The sequence below is a fragment of the Triturus cristatus genome, chromosome 12 (genome assembly GCF_964204655.1).
Source record: "Triturus cristatus chromosome 12, aTriCri1.1, whole genome shotgun sequence".
NCBI lineage: Eukaryota > Metazoa > Chordata > Amphibia > Caudata > Salamandridae > Triturus > Triturus cristatus.
The window spans coordinates 624,109,030-624,130,018 of record NC_140595.1 but is presented as its reverse complement, the minus strand read 5'-3'; the positions used below and the strand labels follow the sequence as shown (position 1 = coordinate 624,130,018).

General features: G+C 47.6%; 1 protein-coding gene across 1 annotated transcript in view; it reads left to right on the top strand.

Moving 5' to 3' along the window:
* ZC3H18 (zinc finger CCCH-type containing 18) overlaps positions 1-20,365 on the top strand; it is a 537,339-nt gene extending 516,974 nt beyond the window's left edge. The window contains exon 17 of the mRNA XM_085638957.1: positions 19,036-20,365. Within this exon, the coding sequence (XP_085495083.1) occupies positions 19,036-19,621 (586 nt within the window). The 3' untranslated portion in view covers positions 19,622-20,365. The remainder of the gene's footprint in view (positions 1-19,035) is intronic.
* Positions 20,366-20,989: the final 624 nt, after the last annotated feature.

Below are 20,989 nucleotides of genomic sequence, written 5' to 3'. Positions count from 1 at the left end.
CCGTTAGGATAAAGAGGACGTCACAATCAAATAGGCGGATTTTGCATAGCTCAATGCCAAAGGTCACTTCCTGTGAGAATATTTTTAACCGCACAATTGTGCAACAGCTTCGCCGATGAGAATGACTGACTAAAAGTAAACTGGGAGAAAATATTTAGTTGAAATTCAGTCCCACACTTTAGGATAGAGATCGTTTGGGTCCTGAGCAACACCTAGTTCTGAATTTCACTTCATTATGGCAAATTATCTAACTACTGCTAATTTGCACTAAGCAGGGCATAACAAATATACCAACTGATGAAATGATAACTTAATTTTCTATAAATATTTGGTTTTCGCTATTGCCAATATAATTGTGATATTTCTAACCATTGGTGTACACGTTTGTACTAGGCTGGCGTACAGTAAATGCTTTTCTTAAATTAACCTAGGGGAGGGATCTGGGGAACTTATATCAAAACCAGTAAGTTTCTTGCAGGACAGGTAATATGAGACCGAGATCATGGGTCACATGTATGTTTCAATTAATCTGCACTACATATAGGTATGACTTCACTACCTCAGCGGCAAAAGGTACCTACTTGTGCAACCAAAGTCTTCAGTGCATAACACAGAGTCCTGTGGAGTGAGTTCCCCCTTGCAAGTTTCCAGTGTTTGATGCTTCAGGACGTTTTAGGGGTTTGGAGATTTGGGATGCTAGGGCGGTTATCTTTTTTTAACTGTTTTAAGTCAATAATTTCCTATTTGTGCTTGAGGAATCTACAACCTTTTCCCATGTGGTTAAATTAGGTTATCCCTTGTGATATCCAGAAGGGGGATCTTTCATAGGTTCACATGCCTGAATCATTCCCCGTCGTCGAGATGGGAGGCCCACGGTACCATAATCAAGCAGTTTGTAAATGCCATAGGCTATAATGGCCCAGAGCCATGTTCTATATAGCCTATCTATGTCCTTTTAAAAAAAAAAAAGGTCTAAATGTTGAATGCAGTCAATCAGCTGCTAGCACACTCTAGAACCTTCCCAGCAGAGGCAAGTTCCCTCAGATGTTCACCGCACGTCATGTGTGAAGGGAGTCTCCCTGAGTTCTACTCAGTTTTCTTCTACCTTCTAGCATTTTTTCCTAAAAGGTTTTTTCATCATGTCTGATGAGAAAGGACACTTTCGTGCCTGCAAGACCTGTGGCCAGAAAAGGGTTCATGTTGATGATCCTCACAAGGACTGCATTATTGCCTCCACACAGCCCATAAGGTAAACCATTGCAAATGTTGTCTTACTTTCTTTTCAAAAACTCGGACATAGAGAAGGAAGGCTGCTTTTATGGCTTCATTCCACTGAGCACCGGAAATCATCTGAGGACGACAGTGATGGTTCGTCCAAGCCCCACAAGAGACCAAGATCTCAGGAGAAAGACTCTGGAGAGGGCAGGAAACACCTTAAACCCTTCCCAGAGAGCAAGAGCTGAAAACAGGAGAGAGATTCTAAAGTCTCCTCTGAGCCTTTGTCTTCAGCCTCCTCTATTCCAGTGAGGGAAGACATAAAGCCTCCTCATCAGATCCAGGGAAATTCAGAACTGATTTTTTTTCCCCACAGACGACACCTCCGTCGACGACAGATCATGGACGACGACAAGTTACACTGTTACTTCGTCGGTCCCATCGACTGCAGGGACGACGACGGCAGCCATCCCCGGGCCTATACTGTCGATGAGAGCATCGTTGACGCCATAGTCGTTGAGGACCACCCCCACCTGTGCAGTCGACGAAAGTTTCTTTGGCGAAGTCGGCGAAGATACCGCCGACATCCCTACTGTCGACGACGCTGACACCGTCGACGACAGCTTTGCCGACGACATCGCCGAGGGCGATTACGACGACACCGGCGACGGCAACATGGATTGCAACAACACCGTAGGCAACCGGCATTGCATTGCCAGTGGCCAGGATTCCGTCAACACCACCTTCGACGATGATTAAAGTGACCAAAAAATATTTTCATCCGGAAATGTCAGCATACAGTAAGATCTCCCCTTTGCCTCATTCGCACCTTATGAACCTACAGGAGTCGGAAGAAGATGATGATGGATTTATTTATTTGAAAAGTTTTATAAAGCGCGAACAAGACCCATACGGGTATCAGAGCGCTGTACAGAAAAGGCAAAAACGAGGGTAACCAACTCAATGGGACAGTAAGTGAGGTTACAACAAAGTGGGAAACAGAGCCAGTTAAGAGTTGGGGATATCAGAGGTGTCCTAGATCACGAAAACATTTTAACATACCAGCAAACAATAAGGTGCACTCGTGTATTACAATAAGAATCACAGTATTAACAGAACGAAAGCATGAGAGTCAGTTGATGCTGTTAAAGTTCGTTCAAGAGTAGCCGTTCGACAAGTTTCATGAAAGATATATGTCAGGGATTGGATCTGATCTCAGGAGGCAGGGAGTTCCAGATTCTTGGAGCCATACCGGAGAACGTACGATTGTAAGATTTTTTTCTTTTTGAATCTTGGTGGTTTCAAGAGTAGGGTGGACGTACTTCTAACGTTCCGGCCAGAGCCCGAGAGTTCAAGCTTATTTGCCAGGTAGATCAAAGTGTTAGCTTGCCTGACCCATAATGCCATTCATTTTATATCTTGAATCAGATTCTGGCTTCAATAGATAGCCAGCTTAGTTGCAAAAGGTCAGGGGAGATGTGGTCCTGCTTTCTGGAGCCCGTGATGAGTCTGGCTGATGCGTTCAGGGTAGATCGGAGTGGGGCCAAGCTAGCTTTGGGAAGTCCAGCAAGGGTCACCAGACCATATTCCAACCTAGAGATAACCAAGGATTGAACCGCCGGCTTGTTGTCTTCAGGGGGGAAGAAAGGTTTGATTTTCTTGAGGGTATTAAGTTGAAAGTTGGCTCTCCTATTAGCTGTACTGATGTGCGCTTGCATGTTTGTGTTTATCCAAGGTGATGCCTAGAGATTTGGCAGAGTCTACGAAATGAGGGGTGCAGTTCAGAGCAGTGAGTTGCTTAAGCCAATCCAGGATAGGAGCCGAGTGATTAGGGGTGGAATCAAAAGAAATTCCGTTTTGAGGGTATTTAACAGCAGATGGTTGTGAGCTAACCATTGTTGGGTTTGTGCAAGGGCAGCATTTAGCGTTTTTAAGGTCCTCTTGACAGGAGATCTTCAGGTACAATTGTGTGTCATCCGCATACATGTGGTACTGAATGTTAGCAAGGTTCAGAATGACAGAGAGTGGTTCCATAAAAAGGTTGAAGAGAGTGGGCGAGAGCGCAGATCCTTGAGGCACTCCTATCGTGACAGGGGTACTGGAAGCAAGGGACTGGTTGATTTTGATCCTTTGTGTGCGGTTATGCAGGAAAGAGGCAAACCACTTTAGGACCGGGCCTGAGAGACCCATCCATGTTGAAGAAGATCAATCCGGTTCTCATGTTTGACGGTATCAAAGGCTGAAGACAGGTCCAGCATGATCAGGAGACCAGGGACATTTTGGTCAAGGCGTCATCTACAATGTGGGTTAGTGCCGTTTCAGTACTGTGTCCTGATCTGAAACCTGATTAATGGGGGTCAGAGGAGTTGATGTTTCTCCGTGTGTTTGCATAGCTGCGAGTGGACGCATTTTTCAAGCAGCTTAGCTAGTGTCATAATGCAGGTGATTGGTCTGAAGTTGTTAGGGTCCGACAGGTCCACGTTGGGTTTCTTAGGGATGAGAGTAACTTGCCCAACCTTGAGGCAGTCAGGTATCTTTCCCTTTAAGAGGGATTCATGGATGATCCTGGACCAAAGAGGGGGAAAGGCTGAATTAAGCTCTTTAAAAAGCTTGGCAGGTAAAGGATCACTAAAATGGTTGGAGGGTTTAAGGGACGCCATGTTGTGTAGAAGCTCTTTGACATCAGGGAGGCGAAAGGAATTCCAAGAGGCGTTATTCGTGAGAGAACATCCTACAGGCGATGATATTGTCGAGGATTCTACCAGCTCAACTGGAAAAGTGGATGGTTTCGGAGGCCTCAGAGTTGGAGTGACAGGATGTAGCTCCAGTACGATTTTCCTAGTTTTTTCAGAAAAGTGACAGTGAAATCATCACCGTTAGGAAGCATGGAAACCGTAGATGTGATTGGGTTTGAAGAATGATTAGCTTGTTACTTGATGATTTCAAAGAGTTTCTTAGGTCTATTTTTAGCTCCATCCAGCTGAGTCCTGAAGTGGTCTATTGTAGCCATGTGGATGTGTTTGTTGTAATTACTTCGACTTTTCTAAGTTGAGTGAGACTAGTGGTGGAGGGCGTGTTTCTCCAGAGTCTCTCTGAGAGAATGTATGACGTTACATCGCATACATTCACAACGCGGTATTTTACATGCCGTTCGTTACAACGCGAGTCATTACAACGATATGTGCTGAAGGGCTCTGGACTAGGAATAGTATAATTTACTATTCCAACTCCAGCCTACTTAACAGTAGGGAAGGTGTTGGAATAGTAAATCATTCTGTTCCTTAGTTTAGAGAGCCATCCATCGCAAGTCGTAACGATTTGCGTTGTAATGACCGCGTTGTAAAGCTATCGCGGTGTAACAACCACGTTGTAAAGGTCATTCTTCCTCAGAGTCTAAGATTGCACCGCTCAGCATTTAAGGCACCATTAAACCGGGGTTTGGATTGTTTGACGGGAATCTTTTTGAGTTGCTTCGGTGCAATAGAATCAAGAATGTTAGACACTGTGTTAATGTAGTGATCAGAGAGATCGTCAAGGTTGGTCAAGTTGAGCGGGGGGGTTGTAGTCTAATTTGGGCGATTGAGGTTAGCGTATTGATGTTGAGGTTCTCATATTGCGCGTCAGTTGTTTCGCTTTGAGGGGTTGTCCCTCTCTACCCAGGCACTTATCCAAGATGAGGAAGGGAATTTGATGATGATCTGACTAGTCACAGGGTAAGATGTCACTTACTTGTATGCTGTTGTCTTTAGCAATTATCAGGATGATGATGGAGTATACTTGAAACACCGGTTTCGCCAGTGACACCTACAGTACCACGCCCTCCTATACAGGAGCCTGATCCGGTTGACCCTTCCTCCTCAGACGAGGATAGAAGAAGGTGAAATTCCAGAATCTATGCCTGCAAATCCTTGGGAGAACTACATCATTCCTACTCCCTCACCTCCGTCACACCATCTAGCGGATTCCCCACCAGAAGACATAGGGGTTTCCATAACTTAATGGACAGGGCTTCTAATAGATTCCATCTCCCCATGACGGTTAAACATACGGACTGCTTCCTGTATGATTTTAAAGAGGAAGCTAGCAAATCCATGCAAACAATATCAATAATAGACTACATCTGGCTAGAGGGAGTGAAGATAATGAAGAACCCGGCCACGATACCACCAGTGCTCTCTCGCATAGAGAAGAAGTACAAGGTCCCAGAAGATTCGCTTTCCTGCCTGACAGGCCACCCTAAGCCGGATTCTGTTATTGCTGAGGCGGCTCAAAATAGATCAAATAACCCGGCTGCCCCGATATCCACCCCTCTGGACAAAGAAGGGCGTAAGCTAGATATCATTGTGAAGCGTTTCTCCACTATGGCTGCAACTACCATCAAGGCAGCCAACGCTTTGGCTATCATCAGCCGCTATGATAGACCGATTTGGTCGGACATGGCCTCCTTACTAGACTTCATTCCTGACGACAAGAGGCAAGAAGCCAGAAAATCCTCTTAGAAGGAGAACGGGCAGCCTCTGAAACAATCGACTGCGCTATTGACATAGCCAACACAGGGTTTCACCAAATGGCAAGTGCGTCAGTCTTGAGGGGCCCATGGGTGGTCGAAAGCCACCACCTTTAGACCTGAAGTCCAGACAAAGTCTTGGATATGGCGTTTGATGGGGACGCTTTGTTTGGGAAACATATAGATGAGGCACTTCTATCCATCAAAAATGATAGGGATACAGCAAAATCTTTAGGATTTTAGGCTCCCTCCAGTACAGGAAAATACCATTCAGGGGAGCAAAAGGACGTGGTTTTGCCACCTACAGAGGAAACTTCCTTTTTTTTTTTTGTCCTCATCTCACCAAAGACGTTGGCAGATTTAACAAGCCGACAACTTTAACAAAAACTGGGCGCCCCTCGGCTAACTGCTTTTGTCTAGGCTATCATTGCCTTCCCCGTGTTTTTTGGGGTCTGGTGTAATCATTGGACCCACTATTGGCACCTTTATCTATCCAGGGATTATTCGAAGACCACGTCCCCAAGTTAATAATGGGAACCAGATGTTGTCGGGCCAAGCCCCCCCCACTCTCTTGATCAAGCAGGGCCATCCTCAGCCCAGCTTTTAACCAGCTATCTCTGACCGGAGGGGACGGATCTTTCCACTTGATACAAATCTCCCTCCTGGCCAGAATTATAAGGTATAACAATAAGCCCTTGTGAGACTGTATAGTAGACCCATTTACTTGATCGTTTTTTCCAAAGAACACAATGTGGGGGTCGACCTCAGTATCAATTTCAAAGATAGCTGATAATGAATCCCCCACATTTTTCCAGAAAGAACTTAACTCTGGGCAGTCAAAAAAATATGAATATCGTCTGCTTTATCTTGTTTACATCTTGGACAAGTTGGAATAGGTACCGGGGCATTTTTGGCCGGAGTGTAATATAGCCTGTTTAACACAAAGAAGTGGTTCTTCTTTAGGTGGACGGGCTGGATGTATTTGTAGAGTAGCTTGAGGGAAGCTTCATACGTTTCTTCAATGCCTTGGACGAGTGGAGTTGAGTTCTATATTGAAGTTTGAGAAGGAACCTCGCTATCCTCTGCTTCAAGGAGCCTTGTATACCACAAAGAGATTTCCTTCTTTTTAGGCTGCGGATCTTGTAGTAACTGTTCAAGTTCCCATCTTCCTTTTATGTCTCCCGCCTCAACCTCACACCATGATTTTAACTGAAGAAATTTGAACCTTGAAAAAGTGGAGTCGATCTTAGTAAAACCTCCCAGAGGAGGACCCCGTCTGAATCCACCAGGTCCGACCACTTCAGCAAACCAGCTCTTTTTATCGGAGCCACCAGGCTGTCGCACATGCAGGGGGGAGTCCCCGGGGAATCCCAAATGGGGGCAAAATCAGAAAAATAACCTATACCCCAAATACATCTCAGTTTGTACCAGGTCGACAGAGCAGCCTTCAAGACCTTAAGACGTACACGCTTGAAGAATCTGGGTGGCCCGAATTTATATAGGAACCCAGCCCCTCCACTGCCTCCCTCTGTTAGAGCCATTTCTCCAAGTAACCTGCCCCATGCAGTTTCCTCTGGGGTAGTCAACAGCATCCTGATCCCCTTGAATTGGAAAGCCATTAAATACCAGGTAATATCTGGGAGGGCCAACCCACCTTTTAAAAGATTTCTTCTTAATTTTTTCCACGACATCCTTGAGCTTTTTTGTCCCCATACAAAGCTCCCTATTTTGCCCTGCATTTTACTGATATTTTTCTGAGGGAAAGTTAAGGGGACAGCATTAAAAAGGTATGTCAGCTTGGGGAGGACGAACATCTTTACCAGACTGACTCTCCCGTAGATCGTCAAGGGGAGGTTTTTCCATCTGGCAAAGAGGTAGTCAATTTCCTTTTCGATTTTTGCCAGATTTATCAGGCGGATTTTGTTAAGATCTTGAACTATTTTAACCCCTAGATACTTAAATTCTTTGCTGGAAGGGCCGCCTCCATAAGCTATTTTCCAACACATAACTTCGGTTTTAGCCGAGTTAGCAAGATATCCTGAGATCAGACCAAACTCCTTCAATATGTTTTCAAGCCGCGGAATGGTAGAATCGGGGTCACTAGTATACACAATAACATCATTGGCGTAAAGTGCTATTTTGCACTGATAATTCTGCGATCTGAATGGAATGATGGTGCTATCCAGTCTTATTGCCTGCGCTAGGGGTTCAATATATATATTAAATAAAGAGGAGATAGGGGGCATCCCTGTCTTGTCCCTCTCTGAATGTCAATGCAAAGGGTCAGAGAACCATTCAATAAGTTCTGTAGTAGGGGATCTCTGTGTATAGTCATAATCTATGAATAATCCCCGCCCATGTGCGGGGACCCCGGAGCAATCAAAAATATCTCTTAAGCTGTCCCGCATTTGCAAACCTGCAAAGACACTTAAGAGACAGACAAAATAATACAGCCTAATCACAACAAGGCTGCACTGGCCAGCACTTCCTCTGAAGTGAACACAAATGCCAAAATAAAGTTTAAATGTCATTTTTATTCACATCTGACATCCTCCTTTATTACCACACACTCCCTTCACCAAAATCCCTTTAAACAATAGAGAGGAAGGGGTGGACAGACAAGCCCTATAGGCTGTCATTATGTGTCTGCTAAAGGGATACCGTGCCTTTAAGAAACTCTCCAGAGACCCCCGGTATCCCAGGATGCACAGCCAACACAAGTTACTTTCAGTTCTTTTTTCCGGCTCCTGCTAGCAGGACCCTGGAGCTTGAGCTCTACCCTTTTGGGTGGTTTATTTGATTAAAATTGGATTTTTTGGCTAAATAGTGTTTTCATTCGACGTCTAGAGCCTTTGTCTACTACTGCCTGCAATCTGGAGCAGTTTTGGCCCACTCTTAGCATGGCTTTGTTCGATAACTGCCCTGAGTGTGGGAGGAAAAAGGCCAAGACGGACCCACATGATGTTTGTATCCTCTGCTTGTCGTCCTCACATGTCCCAGCTACATGTGCCATCTGTAAAACCTTTTCAAAGAGGACCCTGAGGGACAGGGAGAAGATTTGCCTTCAGGGACAGGAGCAGCAGAGGACCGGTGGGACTTCGGGGCATGGAGGGTCTCATTCTCCCTCCTCCGCCCATGCTTCAGCCCCTGGAGGGTCCTCCGGGCAGAGCAGGGAGCAGAAACAGTGCCTATCGGCTGGTAGGTCGCGTTCAACGTCGAAGGCGACGACGGCGAGGGAGAAGGCACCGGTATGTTCGCCGTCGATCCAGGGCTCTGGGTCGCGGCAGCCTCGGCGTTCGACGTCGAGAGAGGGGCCGGCGAGACCCGGGACCGGGTCGCCGTCGCAGGTGTCGCGGTCGACGTCGATACCCCATCGACGTCGTACCGAGCCCCATGGAAGCCTTCACTCGCCACCTTCGCCGTCGACCCACGGCTCGACGCTGACGGAGTCGACGCCGAGATCCCGGCGCCCGCCGTCCAGGCGGAGAAGATCGCCGTCGAGGCACAGGTCGCCGTCGAGGCACAGGTCGCCGTCGAGGCACAGGTCGCCGTCGAGGCACAGGTCGCCGTCGAGGCACAGGACGTCGAGACACCAGCGTTCGACGTCGAGACACCAGCGTTCGACGTCGAGACACCAGCGTTCGGCGTCGAAGCACCAGAAGGCGACGTCGAGGCAGAAGTAGACGCGGCGGCGACGGAGGTCGAGGCATGGTTCGACGTCGAGGAGGCATGGTTCGACGTCGAGAGGACGCTCGACTGCGAGACGGCGTTCGGCGTCGAGGGCGAAGAGACGCCGGACGAGGTCGACGTACAGTTCGACGTCACGGACATCGAGGAACACGTCCTCAGTGATTACGATCTCCAGTTGGGGATCGGGCAGACGCGGACGTTCCCCGTCGGTGGCTTCCACGCGGGACAGGCCCGCCAAGAAGAGGAGAGTGGCCGCGAGCCCGGACAGTTCTGGTGCGGGCTCTCCTGCAAGGAGTGATGGGGCTTCGGAACATCTGTCCCCGCTGCGTACTCAGCAGCCGCCTCTGCCTCCTGCGCTCGATCTTCCACCGGCTCCTCTACCGGCGCCTGATCTTCCTCCTCCTCCTCCTCCTCATCTTCCTCCTCCCCCTCCTCCGCTACCTCTGCCCGTGCCTCAGCGGCCTGCATCTCCACCGCCTCCGCCCCGAGGGTTCCTCACAGGCAGAGATCTCGCTCTCGCCCTCGCAGGCGATCACGGAGTAGGCGCAGATCGTCCACTCGCTCTGGACATGGACGACGGAGGTATCGGTCTCGTTCCAGTGGCTCGAGGGGCACGAACTCTTCTGGGACTGGACGGTTTTCGCCCTCGCTGTCGGAGACGCCTCCTACCCGCGTCTCGCCGGTGGATGACATTGCCACGTTCCAGGAGGTGCTGATGAGAGGGGCGGCGAAGTTGGGGATATCAGTCACTACCCCTATTCCCACTACTTCTGTGATCTTTGAAACTTTGCATAAGGCTCATCTGTCGCGCCCCCTCCTCCCATTGGTTCCGGGGTTGGAGGAACCTGCAATGGAGGTGTTCTTGATGCCGGCCGTGGTGAAACCGGCGCCCTCGAGACTGCTGAAAAAGTACAGGGCTCCTGACTCGGACCCGGCGTTCCTCAGGGTGGATCCTCCACCGGACCCTGTTATCGTGGCGGCGGCTCGTAAACAACACTCTACGACGCCTTCATCCACGGCTCCTCCGGATAAGGAGAGTTGCAAAATGGACTCCTTGGGGAGGAGGATGTGCTCCACGTCGGCCACTACGATGAAGGCCGCTAGCGCCTCCGCTCTGTTGGGTCGCTATGACAGGTCCCTTTGGGACTCCCTGCAGCAGTTCGCTGCCTCCCTGCCTAGAGACAAGAGGGAGGACTTTCAGGAGGTGCTGAACGAGGGCATGATGGTCTCTTATCAGATCATCAGTGCGGCGGGGGATGTGTCGCTGCTGGCGGCCCATGGGTACTGCCACGGCATACACATGAGGAGGCATTCCTGGCTGCGGCTGACCCCGCTCAAGCCTGAAGCGCAGCAGAAGATCGCCAATTTACCGTTCTCTGGCACGACGCTGTTCGGGTCGCATGCGGATGACGAGATGGCCCGCATGAAGGCTGAGGCGGAAACCCTGAAGGCGGTGGGGCTCGAGAGGCCCAAGGAGCAGAGGAGGTCCTTCCGATCCTCGGGCAGGCGCTACGCCAAGCAGAGAGGTCAAGGGCGTCAGTCGGGCCACCAACAACAGCCCCAGCAACAACAGCAGTTCCCGAGGCAGTCCTTTCAGAAGCGCCAGAGGGGCAGAGGACAGCATCAGTCCTCGTCGGGGAACAAAGGCCCGGCCGGGTCGAAGCCCTGAAAAGTTACTTCCCCCTCATCCGTTACCCGCTCCGGTGGGGGGAAGTATTCAACACTACCTGGCAGAGTGGAGGACTAACGCAGGACAAGTGGGTGCTGAATATTGTTTGCAATGGTTACTGTCTTCGTTTCACCAGCCCGCCTCCACAGATTCCACCAGTGCGCTCCTCCTACATGGTGAGGGAGCTCCAGCGGGAGGCGGACGTTCTGTTAAACAAGAGGGCGATAGAAGCGGTTCCTTTGAAGCAAAAAGGAAGAGGTCTCTACTCACGGTTCTTTCTCGTAAGAAAAAAGGACAAGAACGAGTTCAGGCCTATTCTGGATCTGCGTCAAGCAAACAAGTGGATCCGCAGAGAAAAGTTCCGTATGTTGTCCCTGCATCAGATTTACCCTCAGTTGCATCGAGGAGACTGGCTGTGCGCCATAGATCTGCAGGACGCTTACTTTCATGTGCCGATCGCACCAAAGCATCGCAAGTTCCTGAGGTTTCTGGTAGGCAACAACCATTACCAGTATTCAGTACTCCCGTTTGGCCTGAAGTCTGCACCACGGACGTTCTCCAAGTGCATGGCAGTGGTCGCGGCACACCTACGGAAGACCAAGGTGTTTGTGTATCCATACCTGGACGATTGGTTGATCAAAGCGTCCACCTACCAGGAAGCCCAGTGCCATTTCAACAGGACGGCGGCTTTGCTTCATCGACTGGGGCTGCACATCAACATGACGAAGTCAGTGCCGGTCCCTGTGCAGTGTCTCCAGTACTTGGGGGCTTCGGTCAATACTTTGACCGCAAGCGTGTGTCCTTCGGAGGAGAGACGCTTATCGATCCGTGGGAAGGCTTGGCATCTCATCTCTGCCCGCTCTCCTACGGTGAGGACGGTGTCTTCCTTACTGGGGTCGATGGCTTCTTGCATCTTTCTCACCCCCAATGCACGTCTGCATATGAGGCCCCTACAGGAATGTCTGGAGGATCAATGGGACCAGAGGCGGGGGCGTTGGGAGGACAAGATCCAGTTGTCTCAACACGCTCGGCAGTCTCTGAAATGGTGGTGTGCCCCAGGGAATGTCTGCAAGGGGACTCCTTTTCACAAGGATATTCCGGTCCAGACCATAGTGACCGATGCGTCTCTCCAGGGCTGGGGAGCGCATTCGGGCCCTCTTCAGATTCAGGGGATATGGTCGCAGATGGAGACGACTTACCATATCAACTTTTTGGAACTCAGAGCGGTACACTTGGCCTTGAAGGCGTTCCATCCCTCCTTCAGGACGAACTCCCTGCTGGTTCAGACGGACAATACTACGACCATGTATTACCTCAACAAGCAGGGGGGCTCACGTTCACGCACCCTGTCTCGGGAGGCACAGGCGATCTGGAACTGGCTGGTGGCCAGGAACCTGACGATCACGGCGACCCATCTGCCGGGGGTGCAGAATGCCCAAGCGGACGCGCTCAGCAGGCTCGTTCAAGAAAACCACGAGTGGGTGCTAAACGACGACGTGCTAAGAGACGTCTTCGCAGAGTGGGGCACTCCGGATATAGATCTGTTCGCTACGGCAGAAAACAGCAAATGCCGCGACTTCGCGTCCAGGTACTACCAACCAGGGACGCTGGGGAATGCCCTATGGATCAGCTGGTCCAACAGCTTTCTCTACGCCTTTCCACCCATTCCCCTGATCCCGGCGTGCTGATCAAGCTGTCGCAATCCGGAGCCAGAATGATCCTGATTGCTCCGGAGTGGCCGAGGCAATGGTGGTTCACCGACCTTCTTCACCGGTCGGTTCTGCCACGCAGACGCCTGCCGTGTCGGCCGGACCTTCTCACGAAGTTCGGAGGACAGATGGTTCACCCCAATCTCTCGTCCTTGGGTTTGGCAGCATGGCTCCTGAGCTAGTACAGTATGGACACTTGAACCTACCTCAGGACTGTATGGAGATCTTGAAAGAGGCGAAGAGACCGTCTACGAGGACTTCCTACGCCTATAAGTGGAAGAGATTCTGCTTATGGTGCAAGGCAAAGGACTTTGACCTTACATCCTGTAAAGATGATGTTATTTTGCCTTATCTGCTGCAGTTAGCTCAATCTGGGCTTAATTTTCAGTCTATTAAGGTTCATCTCGCAGCTCTGACTGCGTATAGGAAAGGCCCTTCTCAAACCTCTTTTTTTCAAATCCCTGTGATTAAGGATTTTTTTGAGGGATTGCGTAAGGTGTTTCCCCCTGTTAGAAGACCTTCTCCACCATGGGAATTGAATGTGGTGTTATCTAGATTGATGAGGGAGCCTTTTGAGCCTATCCATAAGGCTTCGTTGCAGCATTTGTCTTGGAAGGCTGCCTTCCTTGTGGCCATTACATCGGCCAGGAGGGTGAGTGAGATTCAGGCTCTGTGTTGTCAAGAGCCGTATACTGTTTTCCATGCTTCTAAAGTAGTGATGCGTACCCATCCTAAATTTTTGCCTAAGGTGATATCAGATTTCCATGTAAATCAAATGATAACTTTGCCTACGTTTTTTCAGCATCCTTCCTCTCCGGCGGAGAGGTCTCTGCATTCACTTGATGTACGTAGGGTACTGAAATTCTACCTGGATAAGACAAAAGATATCCGCAGGTCGGATCAACTGTTTGTTAATTATGGTTCGGTAAGAACTGGTTTAGCTACCTCAAAGCAGTCCATTTCCAGATGGATTGTTTCCTGTATTCAGCTTTGTTACCAAAAAGCTAATAAGACATTGGGGGTAAGCCTACGGCACATTTGACTAGAGGCAAGGCTGCTACTACAGCTTTGCTTAGGAATGTTCCCATTGCTGACATTTGTAAGGCTGCCACCTGGAAGTCGGTCCATACGTTTACGAAGCATTACTGCCTGGATTCTGATGCTAGGGCAGATGCGCAGGTTGGACAGGCTTCGCTGAGGAATTTGTTTGCACAGTGATTTGTTGGTGGTTGGGCTTACTCCGCCGCTGCTTGTTGGTTGGGATGGGCTTGCCATTCTATTCATAGATTATGACTATACACAGAGATCCCCTACTACAGAAGGAGTAGTTTCTTACCTGTAACTCCAGTTCTGTAGTAGGGGTATCTCTGTTATAGTCATAAGTGACCCTCCCTCCTCCCCGGTGGAGTAACCTGATAGTATCAGGCCTGTTGTTATACACCTTCAAAAAGAACTGAAAGTAACTTGTGTTGGCTGTGCATGCTGGGATACCGGGGGTCTCTGGAGAGTTTCTTAAAGGCACGGTATCCCTTTAGCAGACACATAATGACAGCCTATAGGGCTTGTCTGTCCACCCCTTCCTCTCTATTGTTTAAAGGGATTTTGGTGAAGGGAGTGTGTGGTAATAAAGGAGGATGTCAGATGTGAATAAAAATGACATTTAAACTTTATTTTGGCTTTTGTGTTCACTTCAGAGGAAGTGCTGGCCAGTGCACGCTTGAAAGTGATTAGGCTGTATTATTTTGTCTGTCTCTTAAGTGTCTTTGCAGGTTTGCAAATGCGGGACAGCTTAAGAGATATTTTTGATTGCTCCGGGGTCCCCGCACATGGGCGGGGATTATTCATAGATTATGACTATAACAGAGATACCCCTACTACAGAACTGGAGTTACAGGTAAGAAACTACTCCATCTTCGCCATAGCCCCATTATAACAATTCTTTAAAGTCTGCACGAAAATGGGGCCAATACCCATGGCCTCCAGGACCCCCGAGAGGAAACTTCCAGAGGACACAACAATATCAGCCCTACCAGCCACAATACAGGCAAGATATCCAACCTGCCACCTACCGTCAACCTTCCACTGCTGGTTTCTCTCGTCAAGGGGGCCAAAAGAGATGATCAACCCAAGGCAGAGACAACGAGAGCAAACCATGATAGGAACAGGGTACCAGCTCCCCCTTCCCCTCCTGTGGGTGCAAAGTTCTCCAGTTTCTTTCAGCATTCAGAGAGTATAACAAAGGGCCATTGGGTGCTGGATCTGATTGCTTTCAGTCATACTTTGGAGTTCGCAGAGAAACCTCCACTACTCCACCCAGTGGAGCCCCTCCCCCTTGTCTTCACTTATTGCACAAAGAAGCTATGCTCTCAAAAGAAGCTATTGAGGAAGTTCCAACTCCTGTAAAGAGGTCAAGGTTTCTATTCCCGTTTTATTTTTATTATGAAGAAGTCAGGGGAATGGAGACCGATTTTGGATCTCAAAGTTAAACAAGTTCCTGAGGAAGCAAACTTTCAGGATGGTAATTCTGGCCGAGATTTTACGACGTCCCAGCAAAGGAGACTTCATGACATTCCTCGATTTGGAAGACGCATACTTCCGCATCCCCATTCATCAGAAGCATTGAAAATTCCTCAGATTCACGTTGGCTGTTACCCACTACCAATTCAAAGTTCCTCCTTTAGGCCTCAAGTCAGCACCCAGGATTTTTACAAAGTGCCTGGTGCCGGTGGCCGCAGCCCTACGTTCTCCGGGTCACCAAGTATTCCCCTATTTGGGCAACTGGCTGACAAAGGCACCTATGGCAAAGCAAGCAACCAGGACCACGAAGGCTTGTCTTCAACTGTTCAGCAAGCTGGGGTTGCCAGTCTCTTGACCTCCCACCCATGCCGGTCAACCTCGCGAAATCTTCATTTATTCCCAATCCAATAGTACCATTCTTGGGAGCAAGATTATACACAATCCAGTGCAAAGCATTCTTCCCGGAAGAACGTCAAACCAGTCTACAATTGGCTATGGTCATCTCAAGAAAAAAAGTCTGTTTCAGTAAGGAAATCCAAGTCGCTATTAGGAATGTGCTCATCCTGGTTTCCTTAGCCAGACTCAAAATGCGACCTCTCCAGAAAGAATTGCAAAAGCAATGGCTTCAAACATCGGGATCTTTTGAAGGCATCATTCATATTACTCTGGTCATTAAGATAGCAATGCAATGGTGGTGCCACATCCCAATCCTTGCAAAAGGACTTACCTTCTCGCAAAAAATACCAGACTACATCCTGACAACGGATGCCTCCATGGAAGGCTGGGAAGGTCATTTGCAGGACCTTTAAATTCAAGGCAGGTGGTTGAATTCCCAAAAATAAAGTAATAGCAACAGCTTGGCGTTGAAGTCAGTATTCTTTTCTTTGCATGCCTTCCTGCTGAGAATAGCAGACGCTTCTGTACTAGTCCGTATGGGCAACACGACCAGTATGTTCTACATAAACAAACAGGGAGGGACCAAATCTATCACGCTTTCTCTGAAAGCACAAGAACTGTGGAGCTGGGTATCAGCACTGGATTTCTCCCAGGGCTGAGCATGTTACAGGTTTACACAACACGCTAGTAGATGCTCTCAGCAGAGCTACAGACAATTGCCACATATGGGAACTCAAAAAATTCCAGCTGCATGGAGTATTTGCTCTATGGGGAAAGCCAGTTCTGGACCTGTTTGCCACGAAAATCAAAGCAAAATGCCGGTCCTATGCCAGCAGGTTCCCCCTCCCAGGGGCCCTTTGGATGTAATGTTAGGGATATATGCCTACGCCTTTCTCCCCATTCCATTGATTCCCAGGATACTAACCAAAATGAAGCTGAAGGGATGTCGCCTGATTCTCATTGCCACCAGGTGGCTCAGGCAACATTGGTTCCCAAAAATTCTTCACCTCTCAGAAGCCAGACCTATACGTCTGCAGCTGTTTCCTACTCTCCTGTCCAGGGACAACGGTCAAGTATGCCTTCTGAATCCGGAGTCACTGCACTTAAACTCTCGACTCCTGAATTCTTGGAGTTTAGAGACATGAACATTTTGCAAGAGTGGCGAGATATCCTCATGAAAACTAGAGTGGAGAGCACCAACAAGACGTACAAACTACAATGGAAAAGGTTCTGTTTTTTTGCTGCCAACGAAATGGTCTGCATCCACTTCAAGTATCCCCGCAACAGATTTTACAATATTGTCTCTCCATGGCAAAATCGGGTTTAGCTTTCGCTTCGGTTAAGGTGCATCTGGCTTCCATCTCTTGCTATAGAAGAGCTTTCAGTGCTACTTCTCTTTGTGCCTCAAGCCTGATCAAACAATTCATGAAGGGGCTGTTCCATACTTTCCCTCCAATGCGAGCACCTCCATCGGAATAGAACCTCAGCGTGATCCTTGCACAACTCATGAAAAGACCATTCGAACCCATTCATAAAGCTGAATTTAAATTCTTAACGTGGAAAGTCGCTCTTCTGCTGGCCCTCACCTCAGCCAGAAGGGTAAGCGAAATCCAGGCATTCACCATTAAGAAGCCTTTTTTTAATATATAAGAAGGAAGCTGTGTTTCTAATGTCTAATCCGACATTCATGCCTAAAGTGCCATCACAATTCCACCTCAATGAACCGGTTATACACAGGTCCTTTTTTCCGCCTGCAGAGCAGGCACTACATGGGCTGAATGTCAAACGTTGCCTTCAGAGAACAAAGGGCATTCGAAAGACTGATCGATTTATTTGTTGCCTATGGCCAAGGCAGCGAACGGACTGCAATAACAAAAGCCACTATCTCAAGATGGATATTGGCTGCAATCCAGTTCTGTCATGTCAAAGCCTACAAACCTTTGGAAAGGACAGTAAAGGCTTACTCTACCAGAGTGGTTGCTACGTCAAAGGCCCTCTTTGCAGGAGTGACTTTTGAAAAGATCTGTCTTGCTGCAACCTGGAGGACTACCCATACCTTCATGCAGCACTACTGTCTGGAATCCGCACAGGATGCAGATGCAGCAGTAGCCCAAGCCATGCTTCGCCATCTCTTCAATTAAGGTAAGCCTCTTTCTAGCCGCTGGAAAGAGTCTTTGGTTCTTATGGTGCTTTCATTTACTAGCATATATTGAAAGATATAAAGCATATCTAGGTTAAGTGTACTATTGGTTACGCTATTGTTTCTTTTTCCTTTTCCCTCGCTAATGCTGTGCATATGTAAATGCTAGTATATAAGTGATATTTGACCCTTCTTTTAAGAGTATATTCCTTGCATTGATAAACATAACAGTATACACAGGTATAGCCCTTGATGGTTTTTTCATATTAACTCAAATTTTCGGGTCAGAAGTCACCCACCATCCGCAACAGACAAACTAAAAATTGGATGTGACTGCTTGCTACTGTGATGCAGACGTGAATCTATGAAAGATACCCCAATATTGGATTAGAAAATAAGTTACCTACCTGTAATTACGGTTATCCAGTATTGGGATCTTTCATAGATCCACATGCACCCACCCTCCTCCCCGTAGATGCTGTTTCCATTTATTCGTTAAGACACTCACTTCTCACTTGTGCTGGGAAAATCTGAGGGAAACTGCCTCAGCTAGGAAGGTTCTAGAGGGTGCTAGAAGCTTATTGGCTGCATTCAACATTTAGTCCTTTTTTAAAAAAGGACATAGATAGGCTATATAGAACAGAGCTCCGGACCATTATAGCCTACGGCAGTACATACTGCTTTTTTATGGTAATGTGGGGCTCCCATCTCGACGATGGGGAATGATTCAGGCATGCAAATCTATGAAAGATACCAATACCGGATAACCGTAGTTACAGGTAAGTAACTTATTTTCTTATGCTCGCACCCGGCTAAGCAATGTACAAATTGTTCAGTCTAGTAAATAGGCTATTTTCATCTTGTTTAAACCCACTCTATATGTTTGCATCTAATGGAGTCTCTTTTCTAGCGTACTCCACCAGTTGCGATAAACACCTCAACTGAAGGATCATCCACGTTCCTGTTGTTGTGTGTATCCTGCTCTAGTCTCTAAAACCTCAGGCAGAACCTTTATACCCTGTTTAAGCAATTACATTCTAGGCATTGCAGATGTTGCCTTCATAGTTACTAAAAGAAATATGAATTGAGATTTGATAAAGCCTGGCAATGCTACATGTTTTAGTAGCTTTGTGAAATGTCACACCGACCAGTTTGTTCTAATAATAATGCTTCGACCTCCTTTCTCCTATAGGAAGCGGACGTTATCGCCACCACCGAAGAGCTCAGGGAAGGTAACAAGCATATCAGGCAAAAGTCCAAGCATGCCAACCAAGGCCACAAGTGGGTCAGGGAAGACTGTGAGCGGGCCAGTGAAGATACCCAGTGGATCGACAAAAACCACAAGCAGTTCCAGCAGAGTTCCAAGCAGTTCCAGCAGAGTTCCAAGCAGTTCTAGCAAAGTTCCAAGTGGGTCTAGCAAAGTTCTGACTGGTGCCAACAAAATTCCAACCGGTCCCAGCAAAATTCCAAGTGGACCAGTCAAAGTTCAGAGCAGTCCTGTCAAACTTTCAAGTGTTCCCAGCAAGAGCATAGGAGGGCCCAGCAAAAGTATAAGTGGACCAAGCAAGAGTACAAGTGGGCCCAGCAAGGTGACTAGTGTTCCCGGCAAGGTTACAAGTGTACCAGGCAAACCAGCTGATGCCGGGCAGGTAGCATCAACCAGTGCAAAATCTAGCAAGACCAGCACCTTGACGCGGCGCGAGGAGCTTCTGAAACAACTGAAAGCTGTAGAAGATGCCATTGCTCGCAAACGAGCAAAAATTCCAGGAAAAGTATAACACACGGGTATGAACCTATGAGCGAACATCTATGGAATAGAGAGACTATTTGTTGTTTTTATAAATAGTGTAAGAACAGCCATTTTGGGGTTTTTGGAGTTGTCTTATTTTGGCTGCAAGTTCTTTTTAAACTTAATAAAATGTACAAAAAAGCCAGTGTCTTCAACCCAGAAGGGCAAAAGCTGGCAGATCTGGCTAATGCAGCTTCAGAACCCAGTGATCACCTTCCTCCATATGTAAGCACACAGCACCAGAGAAACCGAGCAAACTTGTATAAAGACTTGAGGCTTCAGTGACTCGTCATTGTAACTTATGCATGGAGGAAACAGTTTCCGTCTCTGTAAAGGATACTTACCCATCTGCTCCTGTTCCACGCAGTGCCATGAGTTGTATTTTAGCTATCCTTGCTGTGTTTCGTGGCTTCAGAATGCAGTCCTTTATACTGCCCAAAACAGAAACCGAAATCTGCTGTGAACTACTGGCATATCTACCCTTCTTCCTCCCCTCCTTCTCTTCCACTCTTACAAGGAATGACAATATATATATGTATTATATATATTCTTGCTGACGTTTGAATGACAATTATGCCTGTCTTTTGTTTAAAACATAAGATTGTTTTATTTCTTTCAAAGAGAGGGAAACAAAATAACTCAACGGTATTGTTAGGGTGTTTGTCAAACAAGGAGGGTCTTTTTTGGGGATGAAGTGGGTAGATTCTCCAGAAATAAAGTATTTTGATAAACAGTTCTGGTTCACTCTGTGGCTTGGTATGGTGTCAGTGTACATTTATATTGCATTTTACGACTTGTAAGCTGCAGTAAAGCTATTTTATTTGTTATAACTGAATACCAAAGCATTGCATCAGAAACCCTGTACAAAAGAAAATATTGCTACAGCTAGCAGAACTCGTTGGTTATCATAGGCCATAATGTAGTAGAGCGGTGAGATTCAAGTTGTCATTGTGTGAATGTTAAAACAGTATAGTCAGTATCAGATGATCATACCTAAATCTAGCTAAAGAAACAAGCAGCAGTAAGTATATTTACAGTATATGAGTAGGAGGTGACACTTCTGGGTTATTTTAAAGGCTTGGAGAGTGATGCACCTTCAGATGACTGATGGGAGTGCATTAGAGTGGAAGTCGAAATCTAGATGCCGCTCGTGGTGATTTAGGGGATACTTGGGACGTATGATTAGTACATCTTAAATTGCAACTAAGGGGGTAACAGACCATGGAGTTGGAGGTAATCTGGGTATAGTTGATGGGTGGGTTTAAAAAACAGGAAATATGATTGAAGAGAGCCCTGTTATAGAAAAGAGGGTTTCTGCTTTGTAGTAAAGAGTAAAGGGTGGGGAGTGTCTTTTGCT